Consider the following 27,719-nt stretch of genomic DNA (forward strand, 5'->3'; position numbering starts at 1 on the left):
TAGTACTATTATTAATATATTTTATTGTGCTTTTCTGTGTCTCTCCTATTAATCATATTTTAATTTTTTATTTCTTTTTTAGTTATGATTGTAAAATATATGTCATGAAATGTTTGGAAACAATTGATCTCAAAAAAAGATAAAAAAATGGGAAATACAAATGTAAAAACTGAAAACAGGTAAGTAATTTCTAAATTAATAAATTTCGGTTCATTTTTTATTTTATTTGGGTTCAAATTAAGTAATTTTTTTAATTGAATTGTAGGAAGAAGTAGATGCTTTTAGGCAGGAATATGGTCCAACTATTTTTTTGGACAAGATAAATAAATTGAGAGACAAAGTCATTGAGGCATCTAATGCCATAAGAATCCCAAAGCCATTCGCTGCCCTCTCAAATTCTTTTTGTAAATTCTCATATGAGGATATAGAAAGTAAATAGGTTCAATCTGTAATTAACACTAATTTGAATGAATCTAGGTTCACACTGAATAGGTTGAATGTATTTATCAAATCTCAAGAGCGGCAAAAACTCAAATGAACCGAAAAATGAACCCTTATTATCTGACTATTCAATTCCAAAAACACCTAAACTATTTGCCACAACATAATTGCAGAAGCTAATTTGAAAAATAAAAAAGTGACTATTCAATAAAACATCACATAAATAAAAAATTAACCCTCATATATGACTAGAACTCAAATGAACCGAAAATTAGTTATACATTAATCGAAATGTATTCTAATAAACACCTAAAACTGTTTGCCACAATACAATTATAGCAACTAGTTTAAAAAATCAAAGGTGACTATTCAATAAAAAATAACACAAATTAGAAATTAACCCTCATTTTCATCAAAGGGGAAAAATATTATATTAGCAAAATTTATTTTAATAAACACCAAAACTTCTATCATCATCTCCGGGATACTTCATATCCTTTGCACGTAAAGGCTGAAGCTTGAATGAATCATTGATTCACTATCTAAAAGGTTCAACTACAAAAACAAATAAAACATATATTAGCAAAATGCATTTTTTCTAATCAAAAGCAAATCAATGTTACCTCGCTTAGAGCTGGCTTTTTCTTTTTCTTTATTGCATTTGCGATCTTTTTTCCATATTTGATCCCATTCTATTCTTGGGATGTCCTCTTGTTCTAACATGGGGGGGACTTGAATGTCATTAACATCATTCAACATAGCGTCTTCGTGAGATAACGAACATTTACTTTTACTTTTTGCTTGATATTCTTGTATCTCAACCATGACATTAATAAAAGTCTGGTGCAAAATTTCAGTCAACTCCTCAGATTTTGACGTAAATTCACAAATATTGTGCAAGCGAAACACAAAATCATTAAATCTCTTGCTTCTTGGCTCCAATAGAGGCTCATCTTGGCTGCTCTTGCTATGTGTGTGCCTCCTCTTTATGTTCTTACTCCAGTGTTCCAATATATATTTCGGTGCCACTTTATCTACTTGCTCAAAACTTAAGACACTCAGAGAATGACGGAACGGTATACCCCTTGACTCAAACAACAAGTATTGACACTTTACTTCGCGTGATATTACATCGTATGTAACAACAAACTTATTGAATGTTAAGTTAGAAATCTGCTCTACAATTTCATATGCCTTAAAACCTAGAGTGGAATACATTGATCTTGTGATGCAATTCACCTTTCATCTAAATTATGCTTGAACTTTTCTGAACTTCTCGTGAGTATACACGTGTTGAAATTGAGGCTCTATTGGTGATTTTGTTGCACACAGTATCACGATATGAAAATCTGCAGCATTAAATTCTCTCTCTCTCTTTGCTCTCTGCTTCCTAGACAATTATCATATTGCTTTACAAATTGAATCAAGGAGCTATTGCGTGTGATAAAATTGTTAAAAAAAGCATGCATGCTCTCGCTCCTTTATGTGCTTCTCATCCCGGCCCAAAAATGGTGATTTAGATAAACTGAAATCCATAAATGACGATCTTCAAATAGCTCTGCAAATGAACCGAAATACTTATACCCACTTTCACCAAAAAAATAACATCAATTAATTCGAATGAAACCTCAGTTACCTGAAAGCCACTTATAACCTCCAACATCATACCTCATGAGAAAATCATTCCAATTCCTGTCAAATGTATCTTTTGTAAATGAGTTCCAAACAACATGACTCATCTCTTATTTGATTTCTTTGTGTCGCTTGTAGTCATTTAATTTACTTGAGATCTTCTTCATGATATGCCAAATGCACCAGCAGTGAATTGTTGTTGGCATACAGCTCTGAATAGCCCTTTGCATCGATGTGCATTGATCAGTAAAAATCCCTTTTGGTGCCTTTCCTCCCATGCAACAAAGCCAACATTCGAATAACTATTTGAATGATTGAATATCCTCATTTTTCATCAAAGCACATCCGAGAAGTGTTGACTGATCATGGTGATTCACACCCACAAAAGAACCAAAAATCATATTGTACCTACAAATGGACACCAATAGTTATGAACCAAAACTGGTTATGCGTATGAATTGAATATTATATCACAATGAACTGAATATCTGTTTGTGTTATAAGTCGTATAAAATGAAACAACATCTCCAAAATACTCATACACAGCTTTGCGTCTTGCATCAGCCCAAAATGCATTTTTGATAGAGTGATCAACTTCAAAGTTAAGCTAAAAAAAATTTCGATTTTATCTCTTTCATTCTTAATAAGTAATTTCCAAATTCTTTGGCATCATCTTCGGGAATATTCCGTACTTTCTTTATAATGTAATTCCTCACATTTTTTTCAATAAGACTTAGTTCACGATGACCACCCACTGCTATTACAAATGACTGATATATTTTACTCGGTCTGATTCTGACTTCCTCATTATTTTCAATGGTACGACGCACAAACGTGCTTAGCTCCCTGTGTTGTTTAAGGATCTCTACTCGATCTAGACAGCAATCATGTGAATGATTCAAGACAACTTTAGAAATGATCCAAAGACCAACGTCCTTCAATATATGTGCATAAATCCTGGATGGATAGTTTCTTCCAGCTGAGGGGTTTGTCTTCAGAGTTGGAAATATCTTGGATTTTCATTTTCTCTCTCTACTACATGTAATTAGTTGATTCTTAATTTCATCTTCCTTCCGAGTAGTGTTCCTTATTTTTGTAGAAAAACCAGCAAGTTTGAAATAATCTTTGTAGAACTTTCCAGCTTCTTCAAGTGTCTTGCAAGTCATTTCAATCTTTGGGACAAATTGTTCATCGACAACACACCTGGACTATAAAATGAACCGAAATATTGTCATAATAAGACCATTGTGTAATAACCAATGAACCAAAACATATGCATTCTATAAATTCAGAAACTCCTGCATTCTATCCAAATTCAAATTCAAATTCAAATTCATAAACAACACTAATTTTAGCAAAGAAGGACGAAATTATTCATTATTACTTTATTCAATTGCATTCCATTCCATTTAATTCAAAATTGTTAAAGATCAGAATGAACCGAAATAATGTCATAACAATACCATTATGTAATACCAAATGAACCAAAAAGTATCCATCATATAAATTCAAATTCAAAACTCATGCATTCTAGAATGAACCGAAAATATTATCAAAACAAAATCATTGTATAACACCAAATGAACTGAAAATTGAACACTGGTTTTATTACTTTATTCAATTGCATTCCATTCCACTCAATTCAAAATTGTTGAAGAATAAAACTAGATAAAATGAAGACCGATCCAAATCTCGTCCACTTGATTCGATTCAGAAGAATAATCTAAATCGCTCTCATTTAACTGAATTGAACTTGAATCATTCATTGTTTTGATAATACGCTATTCGATTCAGAATAATAATACGCTATTCGAATGCAGATCGAAATCTGAAGAGAAAGAGAAGAAATCAGAGGAGAAACACAACGAAAACAAACGAAAATCTGAAGAGAAATCAGAGAAAAAACGAAGAAGCTTTGTTGAAGAAGAACGAAGAAGAAAGCTTTACGTTGAAGAGAAAGCTTTACGTTGAAGAAATTTACGTTAAAAGTCTGTTATGAAAGCATGAAAGAAAAGGTGGTGTGGCGCGTGAGAGAAAATAACATAGTTGGACTTGGTTAGGAAAATTACTTGGATGCAGAGCATTATTGTTAAAAAAACACTAATATATAGTCGGTTAAAGTAGCAGAAAGTATTTTTGAAAGAGAATTGATACTAAAAAAACACATTTCCTACAAGATCATCATATCAAATGAACAGCATTGCCTCCAGGGCACCAGCTAGAGGGTTGGTTGTTTCGTAATTTAAACATGTGCAAGCATAGTTAACTGCCAAAAAAGGGATTAGATATATAGGAGAAAATGAAAAGAAGAAAAGGGTATGTAAAGGTATTGCTCACGTTGTGTTAGGTGTGGCGCATGTAAACTCGACGAGGCCAACAAACATATCTAAATAAAATGCATCTTATTAGCTGAATTGATGCATTTACAGGTAGAATCTTTTAATACAATAATGCCTCTGCCCCCTAAAGCCACAACTGCTTCCGATACTTACGCTCTTGGCATCACTATTCACTCCTATACTCCACTTCATTATATTTCCGACTTTGGGTCTCATCAATTTAATACCCAAAGACGGGAGTGAAGTACTCGCTGCATGCATGTTCCTATTTTGTTTGTATGTATTACCGAGAGAAAAGTTAGGTAGTCAACATTTTTTTTTATTTTATTAATCTTGCACATGAGTTAACATCTTAACATTAACTAATTATTTATTTTTTTTTAACCAATTTGGATTGGTCGAGTGGTCTCACTCGTCCGCTTAAGCAAGTGTCGGGGATTCGGAGGAATACCGTAGAAAACAAAAAAAACTAATTATTTATTTTTTTACTAGAATATTAGTTCTTTAGTATTTATTCCATTGTGTAAACTATGAAATTAAGTAATGAGTTCAATTAACTAAAAAACTATTTTTTTCAGTTAATATCATTTACATTTTTGAAATTATTTTTTATTTTAAAATTTAAATTCTAAATCCAAATCCTAATTCTAAATCTTAAACTATCCAAAAGTATGGGTTAAAAAATAATTTTATAATAAAAAATTAATTAATATTATTAATTAAAAATTAATGTTTTATTTACTCTTAAGTAATTAATACGGAGCAATAATTGGTTTTGGTGTTTTGGACGTGTACTAAGCATTGCCGCAGAAACGTTTTGTGGTTGAAAGTAAGTGATCTGATTCACAATGATGTTCCCGTAATTCGTTCTTTTGCACCTGTTTATTGTCCACAACAATTATCAAAATCACTATAGAACAATAGTATACATTATACAACTCCCTTTGTTAAATCACATATTAGTAACGTTCAAAGTACCTTAATTATTGTTTGCATTGTCGAGGAAACCAAAACCTTCATCCTTTATTTCAATAAGTTCTTATGACCTATCTATTCAATCAATAGAATATGAATTTTGTTAGGAAAACAATAAAAAATCTTGACAATGTGTACAATGAATTTTGAATTTGAGCCAATATGAAAGAAAAAATAGTAAATTTTTTTTTTTCAAATTATCTAAACTAAATAACTCAAACAGTTATTTTAAAAAATTAATCATCCTAACCGTAATTTACTAAAGCATTTCGCCCAAACACTCTCCTCCTCCCTCCTCCTCCCTCTATACTGTCTGTAACTCCCACCTTTATCAATCATCCACCTTTCTGGCATTAGAAGCTCTTTCATTAGTTATCATTGTCTACTCCTAGTGAAAATAACCATCTAATTAAGGATAAAAATAATCATCCGTATACTTAATGAATTGAATATTCAGTATATTTTAATTATATTTTAATTAAACTCAATTCAATCAAAATAATCATCCATATAAAAATTAAAAAAATCATCTGTATACCTACTAAAATAATCATCCTAAACTAGCCATTGAAATAACTTTGTGCATATATACTGGAAACGAATTATGTCACGTTCTATTTTTCCAAGTCTTCCAAACAGAGCTGAATTGGAAGTTCATTGGTCAAGGGATGAGTGTGGTGACGTTTTGTTTAGCCACGGTTGGAAAGAATTTGCACAATCCTGTCTCTCCAAGCGACACCGTTTCTCTTGTTCCTTTATGAAGTAAAAAAAAAAACTATTACATAAAGAAAAAAAGATTGGTGAGGATGATGTGCAGCGACGCTTGTCGACGATGAAGCCAATGGTGTAATTGGCACCGGCAGATTCAGTCTCGAAGGAGCGGCATGTGATTGTGGAGGAGGTTGCGGCAGCGTCGGTATATGGCCAGCGGCAATGCAGCGAGACAAGATGAGAATTAGAGAACGATGACGGCGAGAATTAGACGTGTATTGAAAGTTAGAGTGAGATTAGGAATAACCGTGCATAGTGCGAAAGAATTTAAATACTAATTCTAATTTTTTAAATTTTAAATTTTAAAATTTAATAATTAATTATTTAATTTTTAATTTAAATTTAAATTTTTCTTTTTTAATTCTATTATACATATTGTACACTCAAATTATTGTCTCCCAATACTTTCTCATAGAATATATATGTTGACCCATATATTTATTAGTATAGACTACTTTTCCAAGTTACTGTTTTAATAAATGTATTGATCAAAGTTTTCAATGATAAAACTCTTAATGGATAAAGAATTGGATCTTGGAGTAAGGGTGATAGGGGGTTAAGAACTTATATTAAGATGGTAGGATCGGATAAGGTAGCATGATGATGTTATTTCTTTCAAAAAGAAAATATATATGGAAGTGGGATGAGAACAGAAAGGTGGTGGGGACTGACTCAGATAGAACTTAGATGGGGACACTATGAGATGTGAATGAGAGTAGGATTTGGGAAACATAACATTAGAATCAAAGAAAGGAGAATGGAAGAGACTCCAAATTTTTCAATTTATTTTTTTGTAATTTGGTTTAAGATGAAAATTCAGATACAGTAAATTTTATGTGAAGTTGATAATTAAAAACTATTAGATAAAAATTTAGTCAAATCATTTAACATATTTCAACTATTAACTTCACGTGAAGTAATTGACTGCACCTAAATTTTTACTTTGACTTAAACTTATGTTGACTATAAAAATTCACGTGGATATGCATTAAATTCTCTATTTATATTGTTTGAAAGGTAAATTTGGAGAGAATGCGAATAAATTTGTGCCTGATATATGCATGATATATATATTCTAAATTATGTCTTATGACTTGATATATTCAAAAAGAATGTTGCCACAACTTTATACTCAATTTAGGAGTTAATCTGCAACATATAATAATTACTAAACAGAACATATTATATTTATTTGATATTATTTTAATTAATATTTTAAAATTTAAATAAAACACATCGAAATAATTATATAACTATTATTCATTATTAAATAACTTATTTCATTTTTTACATTAATTTCATATTTTCCAAATTATTATTTATTAATTCAATGTGTTTAAGTATAAAAAATATGAGATTAATTAATTTGAAATATATATAAGTTTTTTAACCGTAAATAATAGATATGAGTCTTAATCTTTTATATATAAAATAATAATAATTCTATGATGCTTTTTAAAAATATTTATTATTTTTTTTAAGTGAGCAAGAATATTTTTTTAGGAATTAAAATGAATAATTAAAAATTCAACGGATAGTATGCTAATGGAGAAGGGAAAACAAATTGGTACTTTGTTTAAAGAAGTATATATCAATTTAGTACTTAAAAATTTTTAATATTGACAAATAGTATTTGATTTTTGTTATTAATAAAATAAATAATTTTTAAAAAATTTTAAAAATTTGACAAACGTGTTCATAGACTCGTCAGAACACATTTTTGACGAAAAGACTGCTGAGGTGGACACTAAATTTTAATTTAATGATATGGTATGTTTCTTTAATTAATTACTGAATTATCTTTTATAATTAATTAAATAATTACAAGTTGGAAAAAGAATTCTCAAGTCTTTTATCCTAAGCTAACCTCCTCCATGTCAACCTCTGCAAAAGTGTTTGCCTTGCGCCTTCCACGGTCTCTCCTTACTTCTTTATTGTTGTTCCAGACACCACCACCACCGAACTAAAAACTAGAGCTATATATATCTTTTTCAAATCCTCCCAATGATTGTACTTCTATTATATAATCTGATCAACTAAACAACAAAACAAAACAAAAAATCAGAAAGAAAAACCAAAAAACAAAAATTGAAAAACAATAAAAAAAAATTAGTTCAGCAGCAGTAATTCTAAGAATACAAATTTTGTTCATCAGCATTTAATAAAAGATGAAATGTAAAGAGGCTAACATACCAAAAAGAAGAACGGCCAACAGCGAAGATAGTGACGACGGCGATGAAGAACGATCTTGTTGGAGGTGGCGACGAAGACCAGACTGCAACGAAGACGATTCTAACTCTGATGACACTACAAGAAATGTGCTGATCACTGTCGGAGTTATCGTCGGATTTAGTATCGCATATTTCCGTTATCTTTATCAAAATTTGGTGGCCACTTCAGCATCCTTCACGTCGGAAATGTGTTCTAGCGAATTTAGGGATACGCTTGTCAATTTTTAAAATTATTTAAAGACTATTTTATCGATAACAAAAGTCAGATACTATTTTATCAGCGTCAAAATCTTTTAGATATTGAGTTGATATTTACCTCTTGTTTAAACGTGCTTTTGATTCAAAAATAAATTCCCTGCACGAATTATTCAAATACAAGAGTCCAATCTCCAAGAGGCCAAACAAATGTTTGATCGATTTCAATGCGTAGAAGGGAATGTATTTGGAAAGTGAAAACTCAAATGTTATTGTGTTATGTAGAGTTATTAATTAAGAATTATTAAATAATTTAATATGTTTAATAAATTTTAATTATTAATTTTATATAAAAATAACTGTATATAAATTTTTATTATTTTGAATTTTTGTAATAACGGACATTCATTATTAAAAAAAATACTACTAATAATATGTAAGAGAATAAGAGCGGGTTTTTGTAAAGGAAAACACATATACAGATTAAAACATTAGATAAAATACATATATAAGGACATTCGTTACTAAAAAAAGAAAAAATAAATAATATGTAGGAGAGTAAGAGCAAGTACTTTTTAGGAATTGAATCCGCAGTATCAATTTTTTTGGCAGTATTTATTTATAAAAATAGGACATTCAGACAAAGATACAAAAACATAAAATCGTATTTGATAGAGGAGATATAGATAGAGATACTGTATTTAGAGATATTAAACTAGTGTATTTTGTGTCCATTCTGACAGAAAGAACACAAAAATATTAATAAGAGACACAACTTATTTTTTATTTTTTTATTATTTTTATTAATTTTTTATAATTATATTTTTTATTATTATATTTTTTGTCTCAAATTTTTTGAATAAAAAAAAGAATAAATTAATTTTTTATAACTTGTTTTAATTTATCACCAAATAGAATATAAAAATACAAAATTTTGTATTTCTATCTTTTATATCTTTTTCTCAATATCTTGTATTTTCTATTTAGATATTTTCTGTTTTCAGAAACAAACGCAACCTAAAAGTTGTCAATGAACTGCGACATCGTCAATCCACTCCTTTTACCCAAAAATTTGGTGTCCCCCCTTTTCACTTCTTCAGATTTGAGTTCTCTGTTTTATGATTTGGCCTTTTGAACGTTGCCACCAGACCAAGTATATCACTGCTGTCTCTCCCTTTTAGAAACACATTGGTATTGACATGCATCATACTTATTTAAGTTCAAAATTTTACAAGCCAATCAATCACAATTACACACACAGAACGGAATATTAATATTAATATATATATATATATATATATATATATAACTAATTAACCTCTATGCATATCATTTTTCTTTAATTAAATTCATCTAAGTATAATTTAACAAAAAACTTTATCTGTATCATTTTGGTATTTTTTTCATCTTTTATTTTTACATTAAAAGTAATTGATAAACAATGAAAACATTTATATTTTATATTATAAAAAAATATACAGAAAAATTTAAACAAAATGTACAAACATTATTTTCTCATTTAATAAATAACAAACATGAAGTGTTCACCAAAAAGATATTATAAGTGTTATGTTGATTATTTAAAAAATTATCAAAATATTTGAATTATAATATATTTTAAACAAAAACAATTTTTTTCTTTTTTAATATAAGAGTTTAGCCATCCAACAAGATAGCTTGGATGCAATCATCTTGCATTGAATAGCCAATAGCAACGAGAAAATCCATAAGCTTTTGAATGCTAAAAAGATACTCAATTGCTGATGAGGTTTGCTTGCAAGCTCGAAGCTGAGACTTCAAGCTTTGGATTCGAGTTCTTGATGATGTGGTGAAGATATGAATAATCTTCTTTCACATTTTTGCAAAAGTTGAGCAATGAACCACTTTGTTTTTATAAGCAATGAACCACTCGGTTGAAGTTGATGATTTTGATGATGAATCCAACTCTTCTCTATTATCAAGAACTGTGACAAATGCATATTGTGATGGTGCGTTTGCTAGATCAAGGTGATTATCAAGCTCAAGAGTTTGGATTATAAGCAGAATGATGTGTTTCTAAGTTGAGAATTTATTTTTTTCAAGCTTATTAGTGAGAGGAACCAAAGTGTTTTTGGCAGAGGATGATGATGATACAAGAGTTAAGGCCATCATTGATCATGACCAGCTTTAATACCATGCAAAATTATTGAAAGAGATGAAAACTAGAGAAAAAGTTACGAGAATGAGCTGAGGAAAATAGATCCTCTCCATTTTTTTTAACATTTGAAAAAATAAAATGTGATCTCTCATCTTTAATTTTATAAGTGGGACCAAAATTAAATAGGAAAGAGAGAATAATGAAGGGTGAGATTAAATATTGGACACTATCCAATTTTTTTTCCACTAGAGAGAATCCACTCTCTGAGCGGAGAATATAAAACTGAATTGATATTGGAATGTATTAATTTACACAGGAAGTTACCTCACTTATATACACAATAAAAACAAAGAATAACAAGTTAACAACACATCAATAACTAACACTTGATCCTATAATAAATTCTTACTTCATCTACCTAATTTTGCATTGCTTGTCACACATGTCACCAGAGTCTTCTCCCTTAACATTTCCCCCTCCCCCTCTCTCATTCTCTCAACATGTCACAAGATCCGAAAGTGAGAAAGGTCATGGACCATGGAATTCTTTAGCCAAAGCTACCGGTAAGCACGCAAATACGTGTGTGCATACACACATGTATTACATCTTTCATTTTTTCTCCTTTTAGTTTTTGTTCTTTTTCGTTTTATGTTCAAACCCTAAAATTTTATGCCCTTTCATGCTTTTACAGGTCTTAGACGTATCATAAAAGTTATTGATCATGTACTTGCTTGTTCAACCATGCTTTCTGTGTTTTTATTTTTTCCATAGGCTTTCTCCTTCCAAATATCTGAAACTTCTTCAAAAGTCAACCCTTTTATCTCCGGCATATAGAGAATCACGAAAACTATTGCAACACAAGCAACTGTCAAGAGAATCATAAAACTCTCACCAAGCCCAATGACATCTACAATTGAAAGGAAGCTAATGGACATAATGACACTACCAATCCAATTAATTGTTGCAGACATGCCACCACATATTCCTCTATATTCTTCAGGGTATATCTCTGTGTTCACAGCCCAAGGAACAGGACCCATTCCAGGTGCAAAGAATATAATGTACAAAGCCAAACCCACAACAGCAAGCCACCCATAAACTAAATTCGGGTTGCCATGTCCTCTAACATAACATGAAGCAGAGAGTAGGATCAAGGCTCCAACTACACCTGTTAAACTACTGAGAGTTAGCTTCTTTCGACCTACAATGTCAATAAGGTAAATTCCAAGAATTGTGCCACCGGCATTAATTGCAGAAACAATAAGGGATAAGAACAAAGCCAATTCGTTTGATTTGAAGCCAGCTAATTGGATGATTGTTGGGCTATAGTACATTATAACACTAATTCCAGTAAGTTGTTGGAATGCTTGAAGTCCAGCCCCACATATGAATGCAAATCTAATTTCTTTCAACTTGAATACATCACTGTATTTAACTTTGACCTTATCCCTTTGTTCTTGCTTCATGTGAGCTTCAAGAATTTCTATTTCGTCCTCCAACCGAGGTGATGGGTAGATCTTAGAAAGAACATTGGTGGCTTCCTCTTTCCTATTCTGCAAGTTAAAAGGAACTAAGCTTTTAGTTATTGTACCAAAAGGAAATCAACATAAGGATTTATCTTACCTAGATTTTATATATGACTACTAACATAAAGTTGTTTTCATGTGAAAATAATAGTTGGAAATTGTTAAATGATAATTTAGTTAGTTAACTTTAAAGTTTACGTTTATAATTTAAGATTTAGGTTTTAAAATTTAAGATATACAAAATAATTTAAAAAAAATTTGGTTGATGTTGGCTGAAAAAATTAGTTTCCTAGCATTACTATTTAGTTGAATACGTCAAATTATCTAACAATTACCACTTATTATCTTGGCACAGAGACAATTTCACGTGAATGATCACTAATCTCATATCATCATTTACCTTCAAATAAAGCCATCTTGGGGATTCAGGGAGAAAGGCCATAAGAACCAATTGAATGACAGCTGGTGTACCTGCAATTCCAAGCATCCAACGCCATGTCCCAGGAACCTGCATACATAATTTCGCCGTTAGAAAATCAAGAATGTAGATGAAGAAAAAAGTATTAGTATTGGTATTGTTGGTTAAAGGGTTGGGTATACTTACTCTAGTCAAACCATAATTGATGACAAAGGAAAGAAATTGCCCAGTTGTAATCATAAGACAATTGATACTAACTAATCCACCTCTTATTTCAGATGGCGATACTTCTGCTATATACATAGGAGCAGTAATAGAAGCGAAACCTACACCTAGGCCAACAAAAAATCGGCCCACTATGATAAGAGTTGGATTTGGTGCGACAGCGATAAGGAATGATCCTAATACAAAACAAATATCTGCGATAATAGTGGCAGCCTTACGTCCTAAGAAATCATTAATGTAACCACCAATGGCGGCGCCAAAAATTGCACCAATTAAGGCCATGGCAACAATTAGTTCCTGCAAATATACAAAAAAGAGAACATATAATTGGTGCAAAAGAGAACTCTAATATAGTCCTGGTGCATATAAAATTTTTGTATCTTAGTTATAATTGCGTGAATTCACCATTTAGATAATACGGCATACCAATTCACAATTTATTTGTGTAATGAAACGCTATATGTACATTTTTCACATCAAATATTTTTAATGTGATGTACTGTATAACACATACTGATTTCTGTACCAAAATGAAATGCGTTTCATGTAACTATGTTCACAGTTACAAGCTAAAAAATTAAAGAAAATGAGAAAAAAAATCAAGTTTCTCCCACTCTTACTTGAAGAAAACTACTATTCTTTACAACTTCAAAATCATCTTTTATGTACAAGAGAGCACCAGATATCACACCTGCAAATGAAAACAAACTATGAGCTATATCATTTTATTTCCTTTTTTCTTTTTAACCAATGAAAGGGTACAAAGTATGCATATGTTTATACCAGTATCATAACCGAATAGAAGGCCACCAATACCAGCCGCAAAAGTAACTCCAACAACGTAAGAATTTCGGAAAAAGGATATTTTGCGCTCTGGATGCTTCTCCAAATAATCAGAGCTTCCTGCTTTAATCGACACGGATATATCAACCACCATTATTACTAGCGCGCTTGATTAACTAGTTGTAAATTGCATGTTATTCCATGAGATCGGATATCGTTTTATAGACAATAGAGTTGTTAAATTTAGAAATTTTGTTGGACTTCTTATTCTCTTAAAAGTAGTTGATGAGCATATATATGATAACAACATTTGTTTCTTTTGTAAAGGAATAGTTTTGTGCTGATGTTAAGATGCAACTAGATTATTGTCCCTTTTTTTAATTTCTTTTGCTAGCTTTCTGTTATTACTCTGTCAAAACAAACATGTACTCAAATATCTACATATGTTGAATTGTCATTTTAGGTCCTTAATTTTCTTAATTTAGATTATTTTAATTATGTGTTAATATCATTAAATAACTTTCTATTTTTGTCTAATTGCATATATTTATAATATTCATGTGGGTGATTAAGTGAAAATTATTTGTTCATGTATTGATATGTTAATTAGATGTCTGTAAAAATCAATTTTACACTGATATTTATATAAATTAAATCCAAATAATTAATAAATCTGAATCATACAAATTATTTGCATATAGTTTCTTTGGAGAAATGTTAGTAACAATATTTTTTTATCAATATTAATTAATATTTTTAGCCAATATTTTTTTATATTGTTAGGAGTTAAGTTTAATGTTTAAAATTTAAAATTGTGTATTTAAGATATAGAATATTAGTCAAATATTAATTAAAAATAATAAATTTTATTAATCATATAACATTGTTGTTTTGTTATGTTAACTTGAGTTGGGAATATATTTTTTTTGGTGAACTTTTAAAGTTGGTGGAAATTTTTTCATATAATGTAATATAATCTATTTTTTATAATTCAGTCATGTATAATTTAATATCGTTGTGTAATTATTATTATCCGTCATATTTGGGTGATAGAATAAATGATTGTTTGTACTAATAAAAGATGAAAACGCTAACATATGTACCCATGATGGATCAAAACTCATCTTGCACCCACGGAAGATGCACTCCGTGTGACAAAAATACCCTGTCTTGGATATGCACTTGCTTTGTGGTTATTCGAACTTACGTGGCACTCCAACCCTCCAAAGCTCTATCTACATGGAAGGCTACGGTGGTATATGATTATTTGATAAGGTTCTAATCATCAAATTGAAATCCTAGCAAGTTATCTTCCCCAATTCGAACCCTACCTCAAACATTGAAACTTATTGAATTTCATATAGTGTCAAGTGCACCCACGGTTAGAAAGAATAACATCGTAACCCCTAGAATGTCTTTGCACAGATTTTACTCTGCTGCAAATGATAGAAGTCGCAATAATGCTTCAGGTTTGAAGAAGATGAAGGAGAAGAAGCTCGACAACAGATGCTTCTGTGGGAGGGATGTTGCATTGATGGAATTTGGCACAATGACAAACCCTAATAGACGGTTCATCCAATGTCCTCTATGGGCAGTAATGGCCAAACATTATTATTGTTGAGGTTAGAAATTTATTTTTGAATTTTAGTTAACATTTGAGTGCGTCTTTTGTATTTTTTTAGAGAATAGACTGCAAATAATTTGTGTAGGTGAATGAAATTGAAGAAGAATGGGAGGGCCTAGCAAGATCTTTAGCTAAAAGAAATTTGGAGTATTCTTATGCAAGGCATGAAGATAAGTTGACTATCATTGCAGTTGGGAAAAAATCCTCAAGCATCCTCAATGATGGCTAGGAAGATAGACAAATTTAGGGGTGAAATTAGGAAAATTAGAGTGTTGCTTTCAACCATTGCTTTGGGGGTAGCATTTTGTTTATTTTGTGAGTTGTATTTGGTGATGAAAATATAAGATTGGTATAATTTGGGATTTTTGTTAATCTTGAGATATGTGAATTTTTTTTATGATCTTGGCATGACATGATGTCTAAGTCATTCTAATTTTTTTTTTATTTCTGATACATTGACATAGACACCCACATATGAGTAACTTGATGATATTTAATTTCTGATACATTGACATAGACACCCATGCTTTCAATTTGTTGTTGCCATCTAAATTAATTTTAACAAACTTTATCTCTGGACAATGCCAATCTAAATGCACATCAATCTCTATTTTCTTCTTAAGGAGCCAATAATAAGCTGAAGATGTAACATAGAAACCTGATGGTCTTAGTTTCCAAACCCAAGTGTCTTCCAAAATCAGATCAAAGTGTTGTTAGAAGAGTGATAAAATTAACAGTATTTTGAGAAACACTTGTATATAGATGCTGCAAGTTCCATTGATTGTCAAGAACATGTGCATGGCAAGAACAAGAACAATTCAATTGAACATTGTATTTGGAGTTAGTTAATTCTGATTCTCAAAAATATAGTCATCACATAAGACAAAGAAGGCAAGTGAGGAAGTGCATAATCCATCACAAGAAATCAAAACAAAACATTATTATCACAACCATTATAAATTGGAAAATCACATCACACCCTCAAAAATAGCGTAACTAACTCTACCCTTAAAGAGATCATGAAAATGCATAACAAAATATAAGAGTCTTGTATCTCTCTTTAGTATACCAAAACAACAAAAGGCAAGCATAAATAGTCTGCGAGCTATCTTAAGTACATGAAAATACGAAAACATAAGAGTCTAAGAGTATCGAATTCTTCTCTTATATGAACGTTCACAAACACATTAGAACACGTAGTCTATGAAATTGGAGTTGAGTTACTGCTCCCGCTTGAGACACCATTTTTTGCTTCGCTTAATACGCCTATCCTACCTCGACCTCTGCTTTGATCTCTACCTCTAACAGTTGTGCCTCGGCCTCTAGCACTTGTCGTCACACCAGGTGTAGGCATAAACTGCATGAAACGTGTGGTTGTCCCTACACTAGCACCTTGCAGTGGATGAGGTGTAGTTTGAGAGTTGTGTGTGGAATGGGTTATAGATGGATGGTTGGTAGATGGTGTAGGTGTTTCATGTGTTTGTACAATCAGAGGAGGTCGCCTAACATTTCTCCTTTCAAGGTGTTGATGCCATCTAAATTGTTGTTTCATGTGTAGATGGATGGTTGGAAGATGGTTGGCATTTGGGTATATTTTTTGCATAGTAGATATTAACCCCTAACAGTATACAGTAAAATAAGCAGTTCAAGAAGAAGCATATATAACAATGATCTGAATCAAATTCAACAAATACATATATCTTGAATCAGATTTCAATAATTATGTAAATAATGTTCAACATGCTTCAACACTTATCATCTCAAAGCTTTGTGTTTCTTAAGAATCCCCATTTTCGCTTCAAAGGGAAAACATTTATTTTCGATATTCCAAGATGGTAACAACAAAGGGAAACAACAAGATCAGTAATGTTACTGAGATTTCATATCATTCAAAACATAAATCTATATATACATGCTTAAAATATCAATGGCGTCAAAAGTATTCATGTAATTGTTTTTGTTTAAAATATTTATCAATGGTGGACAAATTACCAAAAATATTATTCATCACTATAGTTTGAACTTCAACTCAAAATCAATTCGGCTTAATAAAGACATAATTTCCATTCACCAAAGATGCTATATATGCTAGAAAGCAATAGCTCAATCTAATAAGCTCCACTCCATCCAAGTTCCACAATTCCACGGCCATTAGAGAACAATGTAATAAAAACCAAAACTTTTGCTATGGATGTTTATTTTATGCAACTTCTAAAGTGTTAGGAAGACTCATATTACCATGAGAGACATCTTTATTAGAAAATATACCAAGATTTTAATATTAATACACAAAACATTCAATAAGGACTTATATCAGATTTCAACAAGCATCTAAACAAGATTCAACGAGTACCTCAATCATAATCATAATAAGTCTCCTAACCAAATTTCAAGAAAGACCGAAATCAAATTTCAATAATTATTTAGGTTCAATAATCAGATTTCATGAACTAGATTTCAATTTTGTATCTAAATTAGATTTCAATAATCAGATTTCATTGAGTATCTAAATCAGAGTTCAATAAGTCCATAAACCAAGATTTAAGAAAGACCTAACTTAGATTTCAATAATTATCTAAATAAGGCTCAACGATAACCTAAACTCAAATTTCAATAATTATCTATTTGTATTGGGTTCAATAATCAGATCGATTTCATGAACCAGATTTCAAGAAAAACCTAAATCAGATTTTAATAATTATCTATTCGGGTTCAATAATCAAATTTCAATAATCAGATTTCAATAAAGACCAAAATCAAATTTTAATAATCAGATTTCATTGAGTATCTAAATCAAAGTTCAACAAGTCCATAAACCAAACTTTCAGAAAAACCTAAATCAGACTTCAATAATTATCTAAACAAGGCTCAACGATAACCTAAATCATAACCAAATTAAGTCCCAAAAACATATTTCAATAATTATCTAAATCAAAATTCAATAAGTTCCCTAGCTAAACCAAATTTCAATATATGACATTCAATAATACCCTATATTAGATTTCAATAAGTACATGAATCAGATACAATGAGACCACTAAATCAAAATCAACAACTAATCAAAAGAAGTACCTTCTGCATATCTGACATGAGGTTAAACCCGTTTGCCTGAAAATCTCCAACATCTTCCTCAAGTATTTCTAAAAATCACTTCCAACTTTCTTTGTTTTTTGATTCTATAGTTGCATAGGCAATAGGGTATATATGATTATTTGCATCATGTCCTATTACTGTTAGTAGCTGACCCCCGTAATACCTTCTCAGAAAGGTTCTATCTAACCCTATCAATGGTATACAACCACCCACAAATCTCTTCTTGCATGCATCAAAACATACATAGATCCTAAGAAAAAGAGGATTTAAATCAGATATAGGATTCGTGTGTATCCTTACGGTCGAGTCAGGGTTAGTCTTCAGTATCTCGTTAACATAATCACGAAGTCTTGCATACTGTGCAATCTCGGAACCCTCAATCCTTTCCTTTGCCTTCTTCATAGATTTGTAAATTTTTCTCTCGTTGATCATCACATCATACTCAGCTCTGAAGTATTTGTCATCCTCTCTCATTGTCAAGTTTGGTTGAACCGTTATCGTCTCTTCTAGCTCATCTATAACCCATTTTCTATCTACTGACTTACAATGATTTTTTCTATTGTAGGTGTGTTCGTTTACAAAAGTCTTGACCTGATAACTTGCTGGAAATATTCTCTTGGCACAATATATTTGCCAAGGACAGTCCTCATCGTAGCATATAGCCTTGGATATGATGAATCACAATGAGCAAAGAATATGCTTCTTCTAATATTGATATTAAACTTTTGGACTACCTTCCTAAAATGGTTGAGGGTTTCAAACTCAATCTCCAACTCCAACCGCACCTGTGCTCTGAGAAAAAACTGGAGTCTGGTCGACATCTTCATCACTTGCTAAGCTTTGCAAGTCCTTTGACTCATAGCAATGATATCCAACATTTTCATCAGAAAAATCATCCTCATCAATGGGGACATAGAAGGTTAGAGGCTTGTCCGGATCAGGATTTGTGATGAAGGATTGTCCTGTAGGGGGAGGCCTTTTTGTTGATGTTCTCATGTTCATGTTTGGCCGTCCCTCAACCTCATCTGAAGGATTGGTTTGATTATTTTGGGGAGTCCTATTAGAGTTAGAGGGTGGGACTAACTCAGGGATTGATTGTGAAAGTGGTTTTCTATATGGCTGTGGGATGTAATTGGTCAGTTTTTCAGGTGCAGGATGGTCAGAGACATTGGTTTCAGAGGGTGGGACTAGGTCTAAACCATCAGTATGTATTGGTTGCTGGTCATGCTCAATAGGTGGTTGGGAAGGTTAGGACTGAGTTGATGGTGGCTCTTCCAGTTGCACAGGTGTTGCAGGAAGCTGAGAAATCTGTCTTGCTTCATAGGATGATAAAGGTGTTGGACTTGCTATCTGTTGGGCCATAGTGACACTGTCCTCATTTTGGGCCTCAACTTAAGCTTGGTTATTTTTTTCATGGGCTTTTTCCCTGGTTTGGGTCTCCTTCACAACTTGGACATGACCTACTATTTCAGCATCGTCATCATCTTCCACTACTATCAGTCTTCTTCTTGGACTCTTCTTTAGAGTTGAAACCCTTCTAGTACAACTCCTCATTTTCATCTTTGATGGAGTAATATTTTTCTCAACTAGCACAGGATGATCCACCAGATGCTTTGTATAGACATTAATTTTGTTACCATTCTTCACAACTACCTCATACATTTTAACTATGTCCATATCAACCCTTAGTAACCTCAACTCATTATCAAGCTCCTTTCCAGGTTCTAGCTAGTAAAATTTAGCAATAGACGTATATTCAATGTCCTTCAGCAAATCAGGTATGAAAAAAATCATTGATGGTATCAACGTTAACCTTCTCAATCTCTGTTACTTCTCCACCAATGTAACTAATCTTCCCATATGACCCTCTCTCAAACTATCCTCTATGATTAATAGGCAGAGTTATATGGATCTTGGCCATTTCTAAAAGTAAAATTAAACAATACAATCTAAAAAACATTGTCTATAACTGCAGCTAACACAAACCCTCAACCAACTATTCTAACAATTCTCAAACATATAAAATTAATCACAAGGTTCGATAAAGGAACAGAATCAGTCTAACTAGTGACAATGACATACCTCTCTTCTTCGCGGATTAAAGGGAGTGGCGTCTTCGTTGTCGACGACGAAATGCCTAGTATGAGGCTCTACTCGCTAATCTATGCACGATTCTCTATTACGTCTTCATTATGACCAATTGTGCATGCTCTGGTCGTCTTCTCCAAATTGGAATGGAACGACGATGACGATGAAGCTCTGCTAGGGCACAGTGGATTCTCCCGCAAAATGTACTTCTTTTTCCAAATCCTTGGTGAAAAAAATTGTTCACTTCCACGTAGATAGCGCTTTAGAGGGTTGGAGTACCACGTAGGGTTGAATAACCACGAAGCAAGTGCAGATTTAAGACAGGACACTTTTGTCACACAAAATATATCTTTCGTGGGTACAAGATCAATTTCGATCTATAATAAGTACATATGTCAACATTTTTATTTTTTATAAATACAAATGGTCATTTATTTTTAGATAATATTTGTATATTTTGTAAAGCTTATACGCTAATCATTCATCAGTGACTAGTTGTATTTAATAAAGTTAATTATGTTAACTCATGTTGCACTCTGCTTAATATAGTTGTATAGTATACGGTTAATTAAAAGTTTTTATATTTAATTTCAAGTATGATAACTATAACATTTATTTATGTTAGTATATTGTAAAATTTATGTTAACTCATGTTGCACTCTGCTTAATATAGTTGTATAGTATACGGTTAATTAAAAGTTTTTATATTTAATTTCAAGTATGATAACTATAACATTTATTTTTGTTAGTATATTGTAAAATTTATTTAAAGGTGAACTACTGATATTTTATAATATGTTCTATATAATTTAAAATTTTCATTACCATTTATCTAACAATTTGTTTTAAGAGTTTTAAATTACGAGATAAATTTTTATTTGTTGCTATAAATATAAACTAGATAATCAAATATGAAATATAAGAAGAATTGTATACAAAAGGCTTTGAGATATCACTCTACTTTAAAATTGAAAATAGTCACTAGGTCACTCTACCTCAAAATTGAAAATAGTCACTATTCCACACTTAGTAATGGATGACATTTGATATTCATCTCAAAATTGGAGCTACATGCAAATGCAAAACTAACCGTTTTTACTTCACACATTTATGAATGTGGTAAGCAAGACAAATATTTAAAATGATTCCAATTTTAGAAAATCTTAACATGGTCATATAACATTTCTCATCTCCCTAAAGATATTATAGCGTAGATCAGTTTAGAAACAAATTGCGACAAACATTTCTGCACTTTTCATAATTTTTGAGTTATGTAATAATAAGAGTGGCCGTAGTTCAATAAAAATTTCATAGAAGAAAGGAAAATATATGAAGATTGCAAGGAGAATCTGAATAAATATAAATTTTTATTCCTAGAATTAAAAAAATAAAACGAAGGAAATGACCTCTACAGATTTTGGAGCAGCAAACTCTATCTTTCATAGATTCTTCTGTTTGGATTTACTGGCTATTGGCTACTGGCTAGTGCAACATTACACGCATAATTTATAATTCCTTTTATATTTGAACAACCACCATTTATACTTTTTTTTCTTAATATTGTTTTTAACTCATTTTTCTCGATAATTATTCAGTTAACCTTTTCCTTGAGCCGAGTACCATTATGATATATATATGATAAAATTTTATTTCTTAAATGAAATCAAACGTAGCCATTTTTAGTTAAACAAAAACTCAATGAATACAAAAGATATATATGAAATTACATTTTTGAATTATAAAAAAGTTAAAAAATAATTTCATATGTACATATGATGATTGAATTATTTTTTTTTAAAAGTAGTTGTTATTTTGTGGAAATTTATTTAGTAATAGTAATTTAGAAAGTATTAATGGGTTATAAGTGATGGGACATAATAGGGGGGTGTGGAGGAGTGTTTGAGTTTGAGTTGAATAGAATAGAATAGAATAGAGAGTGAGGGAGTGATCCACGTGGTTGTGAGAAGTGTCCAACCCTTCTTAGCTTGTTGTGTAGATGGCTGAAATCAAAGGAGGCGCCGACGACGACATGGCTGACGGTATGCAATGCACCGACCACCCTTACAGAACGAATCCCGGCGGAATCTGTGCCTTCTGCCTCCAAGACAAGCTCGGCAAGCTTCTCTCCTCTTCTTTCCCTCTCCCCATCCGCCCTTCTTCCTCTTCCTCTACCTCCTCCCCTTCCGACAACATTCCTCCTTCCACCTCCACCTCTACCTCCGCCTCTGCCTCCGCCGTACCTCCTCCCTCACTCTCTCTCTATCCTACTTCCTCCGCTAACACTACTCATTCTAGAAGGCCACGCCTTCCTTTTCTCTTGGTCAAGAAGAAGAAGAAGAAGCCCTCTCCCAGCTCCTCCGCTGCACCCTCTGACGCCGCCATTCTCAAGCGCAGCAAGTCCACCGCCACACCGAGAAGACCACGCTCTCTCCTCGACCCTGACGACTTACTCATCCACGATTTCACTCCCAGGAAGAGGAATCACGGCTTCTGGTCCTTTCTCTACCATTCTTCCAAGTCCTCCAAGAGCTTCAGGGACACCATCTCAGAAACTTCCAAGCCAAAGGAAAATAGCAAGTGCTGCTCCGGTTCTTCTCTCATGGCCAGAAGGACCGACATTGTTGTTGTGGAAGAAGATAACACTCCCAACAGTAGCCACTCCACCGCTTCCTTTGAGCGCAAGGTTTCCAGATCCAGATCTGTTGGCTGTGGTAGCAGGAGCTTCTCCGGCGACTTCTTCGAGAGAATCTCCACCGGTTTTGGTGACTGCACTCTCCGCCGAGTGGAGTCTCACCGCGAAGGCAAGCACAAGCAGGGGTCGTCTTCTTCTTCCGCTGGCGGCGCCGGCGCTGCCATGAACAACCACCACCACCATTGCATGAAGGAAAGAGTGAGGTGCGGAGGCCTATTCAGCGGCTTCATGATGACGTCATCTTCCTCTTCGTCGTCTTCTTCCTCTTACTGGGTCTCATCCTCTGCTGACGATAACAATAACAATGGGAATAATAAAGCGTCCTCTTCTTCTACTGCTGCTGTTGCAACATCACTCTCACACTCCCATGGCAGAGTCAGGAGTTGGGGTTGGGCGTTTGCGAGTCCTATGAGAGCTTTCAGCGCCAAACCCTCTTCTTCCAAAGAGAATCAGAATCGGAGGGATATTATTAGAGATGCAAATCACAATGATAATCATAATAAGAAGAATGCCACGCCAAACTTGTCTGCTATACCTTCATTGCTCACTGTCAGAAGCTGATGAAGAAAGAAATCCCATGTTAATTACTACTATTCATTTTGATTTCCTTCATTACTTAATTAGCAATCTGATACTACTTTTCTCTTATAAATTTGGTGTTCATGAATAGTTGCAGCTGCTTGTAATGGAGGCGTAGTACTCTGATCTCTCCGGTGAGAAGAATATCTCTGTCATCACATCACGTGGTTCGTCTTAATTTATGTTATTATGACTGTTGTACTTCTCCTTGTTGGATAATTTTCTTACTTTAGTAATTAGTATGGCCAAGACATGTAATTTTTAATTTTGAGGAGAATTACTTTTCACATGCATACACATGTTTTGGAATCACCGTTGTAGAGGTTGTGTGGAATTTCAATAAAAATTGTTACTACTAAATACTAATTGTGATGAGTTATATAGAATACATCATGTGCAAAAGGTTCCTTATGTAGTCAAATACAGAGCTAGTGAAGAAAGTGGTCCCGTAGTTTGACATTGAATGGGACTAGATCTTGTAGGCTGTGGCATGGCATTTATTCCATGTTCTCGCACTCCATCTACACCTGCTGTTACTTCTCTTGTATCGTATGGTATTCCATGTCACTCATTCACATACAGCTGTATACACAGTCCTGGTTTTTGGTCAACATATCGTCATGTGCCTATCCAAGTACACCAAGCACCACACTCGCTAATTAATATTATTGTTGCCATCAGGAAGTAATTTTAATTTCTTGTCGTTTACGCTAACCAACCAACACTCAAATATATACCGTCGGTAAAACGTCCAAGCAACACCACATGGTATATTTTTTTTATTGGAATAGTAAAATTGTTTAGTCGAAGAAGGGACGAAATGAAAGGAAAGAAAAGAAGAGTGATGGTGACTGGTGTTATTATAGGGAAGGGAAGAAAGATAGAAGGGTGGAAACATGGACATATGATGGGGACTCTTTCTCTCTCTCTATTCTCTAAGGGGTGATGGGAAAGTACACAAGGGCCAAGGAGAGAGGAGACACATCAGGAAAGCTGCTAAAGGGACACTGTTAACCTCATATTGGTGGATGCGCATCATTAAGATGTGGACCAACTAACCTGTACTTTTAACCCACACCCCCTCTACTTCCCATTTTCTTTTCTATCTTTCGTTGCAACTCACGGTAATTCACATTCTGTTACCATCTCAAATCTATGTTTCTTAATTATTCCACTGCCTAATCTTTCTTTGAATTCCGACACTTGTTCAAATAGTAAATTTAAATTGGTTCTTGATTGCCTAATCTATCGACTATTGTTTTTCTCACCCTTTAGCTAGAACCAAATCGTTGAGTACAAATTCAGATTAGGGACGAGGAAAGAGTAATTGAATTCCTCTTTCTAAGCTTTAATTTTTTTAGTCTAATAATCAACAATATATTTTTAGCTCATATTTTTAAATAATATTGATTAACTGCTGGATAATAACAATATATTTTCTTTAGGGTATTATGAATTATGGTTACTTTCCAAAGAGCTATAGCTTGCGGGTATAGGTATGTAGGGTTTTAGACATACAATGCACTCAAGCAAGTAAATACAGAATTTTTTTCCATGGAATAAAGAGGAATAATCAGTTAAGGACAAACGAACATATTTCCTTTCTTCCTTGCATCCCTATACACGCTAATGTGGGTCTACCAACCTTTTTCGGCAATTTTCTCTATTGGTTACACCCGCTTTATTAATTCAAGTATGATCACATTATCTAAACTCCTTCCTACATACTCAAATCAATCTTAATGGTCCCAATACTAATTAGTTAAACTTGGATTAGCTTGTGATTAGTAGAGCAATGCGAGTGAGATGAGATGGGCCTACGGGGCAACGGGCTTGTGATGGGCATGGAGATCATGATGATAAAAATAATCATAATTATTGAGGAGGAGTGATGGGTCCACTAATTTTAGAAATTTGGGCTGAGCAATGGAACGTGGCGTCTCAGGTTGTTCAGGTTGTAGGTCCAAGAGACAACAGTTCCATCTCTTTCCAATTCCCATGCACAAAATTACTTGCCGAAGAAAAAGAAGCAGCACAAAACAACAAAAAGCTTTTCCACCACAAAACAAGATGAGAACGACAAACTCACAAAAGCTTGTTGAAAAGAATCAAACGAGACATAATTATCACGCTCAGTTCTACCGTGGCTGCAGTTACGGTGGCGATCGTGGTCACGCTTTCGCGGCCTATTCACACCCTAACACCGTAACACGTGACATCCTGTTTAAAATATTTTAATGATATTCATAATTTTATACGTATATATATTTTATTATTATAAATAGATGATTTTACTTTTAATCAAACTTGAAGAAGAATAACATGTCAAAATATTAATATAATATATAATTAAAGAATAATATGTTACTAAATTAACTTGTCCAATTATTTTTTTTTCTTTTTAGCTTTTTATTTGTTCCGAATTACAACAAAAAATGAAGTAAAATTATGAATTTTACCAACTGAACAAATAAATCATTACGAATTTTATCATAAAACAAAATTTCAATTACAAAACAAATTAATCTGTTTAAAAAAGGAATTTCACATTCTAATTTCATAAATCCAAATCATCGTATTTTTACCACGTCAAATAAAAATCTATTTATCCCAGCTTAACATTTAACATCGTAAGACTTGCATTTCATATTCGAGACCTATTTTTCCAAAAGATCACATTTTGTTATATCAAATAGAAATCTATCCCCACTTGATGACATGTAACGTTGTCTCACTGACCACTAATGAATTAGACAGTTATTTTTTACTAAATTGATAATTAAAAATTATTAAGTAATAATTTAATTAAATTTATCAAATTATTTAAAAGATTTTAATTATTAATTTGGTATAAAGATAACTATATATAAATTTTTATTTTAAAATAAATATTAAACTAATATCATTTAATGAATTTAATAAACTAAATCAAAATTTAAATAAAAATTTATATATAATTATTTTTATAATAAATTAATAATTAAAAATAATTAAATAATTTAATATACCTTACTAAACTATCATTTTAATATTATTAATTTATGGAGCATAGATATTTTATTGAGTTGTCCTATTTGTATGTTAGACATATTTCAGACACAACACTTGTTCGACACACATATCTGTTGTGTCCAACCATATCTTAATAAAAAATAAAAATTTATTCTCTAAACATGTTTAAACATACTTAAATATCATTGCATATCATTGTGTACCAGTGTATTCTTAACATGTATTCTTAAAATAAATTTAGAAATAATATATATTATTATTTATTAAAAGAATATTTTAAATACTTTATATAATTAAAATAAAATATTAAAAATAATTAAAAAATTAATTTAATTTTAATATAATAAAATAAAAAATATTATTATAATTTATTTAAAAAATAATTTATATTATATATATATACGTGTCTTCTATCTTATATCTTATAAAATTTTAAAATTCGTATGTCGGTATATCTTTTGTTGTGTTGTGTCGTGTCTATGTCGATGCATCATAGTTATTAACTATTAATTTTATATAAAATTATAATAATGCTAAAAAATCAAGATGATTTCAGCAAAAAAATCAGCTAAATATTTTTGGATAAATCTAAAATCTCTAGGTGGATGATATTTATGCTAAGTATTAGGATATTTGTTTTCTTTGTAAATTGAATAATTCTGAATCTGTTTTCTATTTTATCAGATTTTAGACATTTAGAGAGAGAGAAGAAGGGTGAAGAAACAAAAACTAATTGAATCAGTTTTGTTAATTCACGTTACAATGATAGTAAATGTATCTCTTCCTACTTTAAATGTGATAAAACATTTAATAACTAATATTTTAAATCATAAATAAATAAAACTAATTACTATATTTATAATTAATTAAATTATTCCATTCTTAGCTGAGTTAGTTTCATATACTTTTTCATAAAATTATTATGACCAATAATTAATTATCAATTCATACTTTTTCT

At 31.8% G+C, this 27,719-nt stretch overlaps 2 protein-coding genes across 2 annotated transcripts; one reads left to right on the forward strand and one right to left on the reverse strand.

The window, feature by feature from the left end:
* Positions 1–2,375: 2,375 nt before the first annotated feature.
* On the reverse strand, positions 2,376–13,827 carry LOC130933500 (inositol transporter 1-like). Its single transcript, XM_057863136.1, has 11 exons — positions 13,674–13,827; positions 13,511–13,581; positions 12,852–13,187; positions 12,648–12,755; positions 11,453–12,274; positions 8,352–8,530; positions 5,218–5,290; positions 3,179–3,281; positions 2,766–2,947; positions 2,616–2,680; positions 2,376–2,481 (listed from the first exon to the last, which is right to left on the reverse strand). Exons 1-11 carry the CDS (start codon positions 13,825–13,827, stop codon positions 2,376–2,378), a joined length of 2,199 nt encoding a protein of 732 aa, XP_057719119.1.
* Positions 13,828–22,378: 8,551 nt separating this feature from the next.
* LOC130941269 (uncharacterized) lies at positions 22,379–24,082 on the forward strand. The gene has a single exon (XM_057869709.1). It carries the CDS (start codon positions 22,475–22,477, stop codon positions 23,729–23,731), a length of 1,257 nt encoding a protein of 418 aa, XP_057725692.1. The 5' UTR covers positions 22,379–22,474; the 3' UTR covers positions 23,732–24,082.
* Positions 24,083–27,719: the final 3,637 nt, after the last annotated feature.

The sequence above is a fragment of the Arachis stenosperma genome, chromosome 1 (genome assembly GCF_014773155.1).
Source record: "Arachis stenosperma cultivar V10309 chromosome 1, arast.V10309.gnm1.PFL2, whole genome shotgun sequence".
Taxonomy (NCBI): Eukaryota; Viridiplantae; Streptophyta; class Magnoliopsida; order Fabales; family Fabaceae; genus Arachis; species Arachis stenosperma.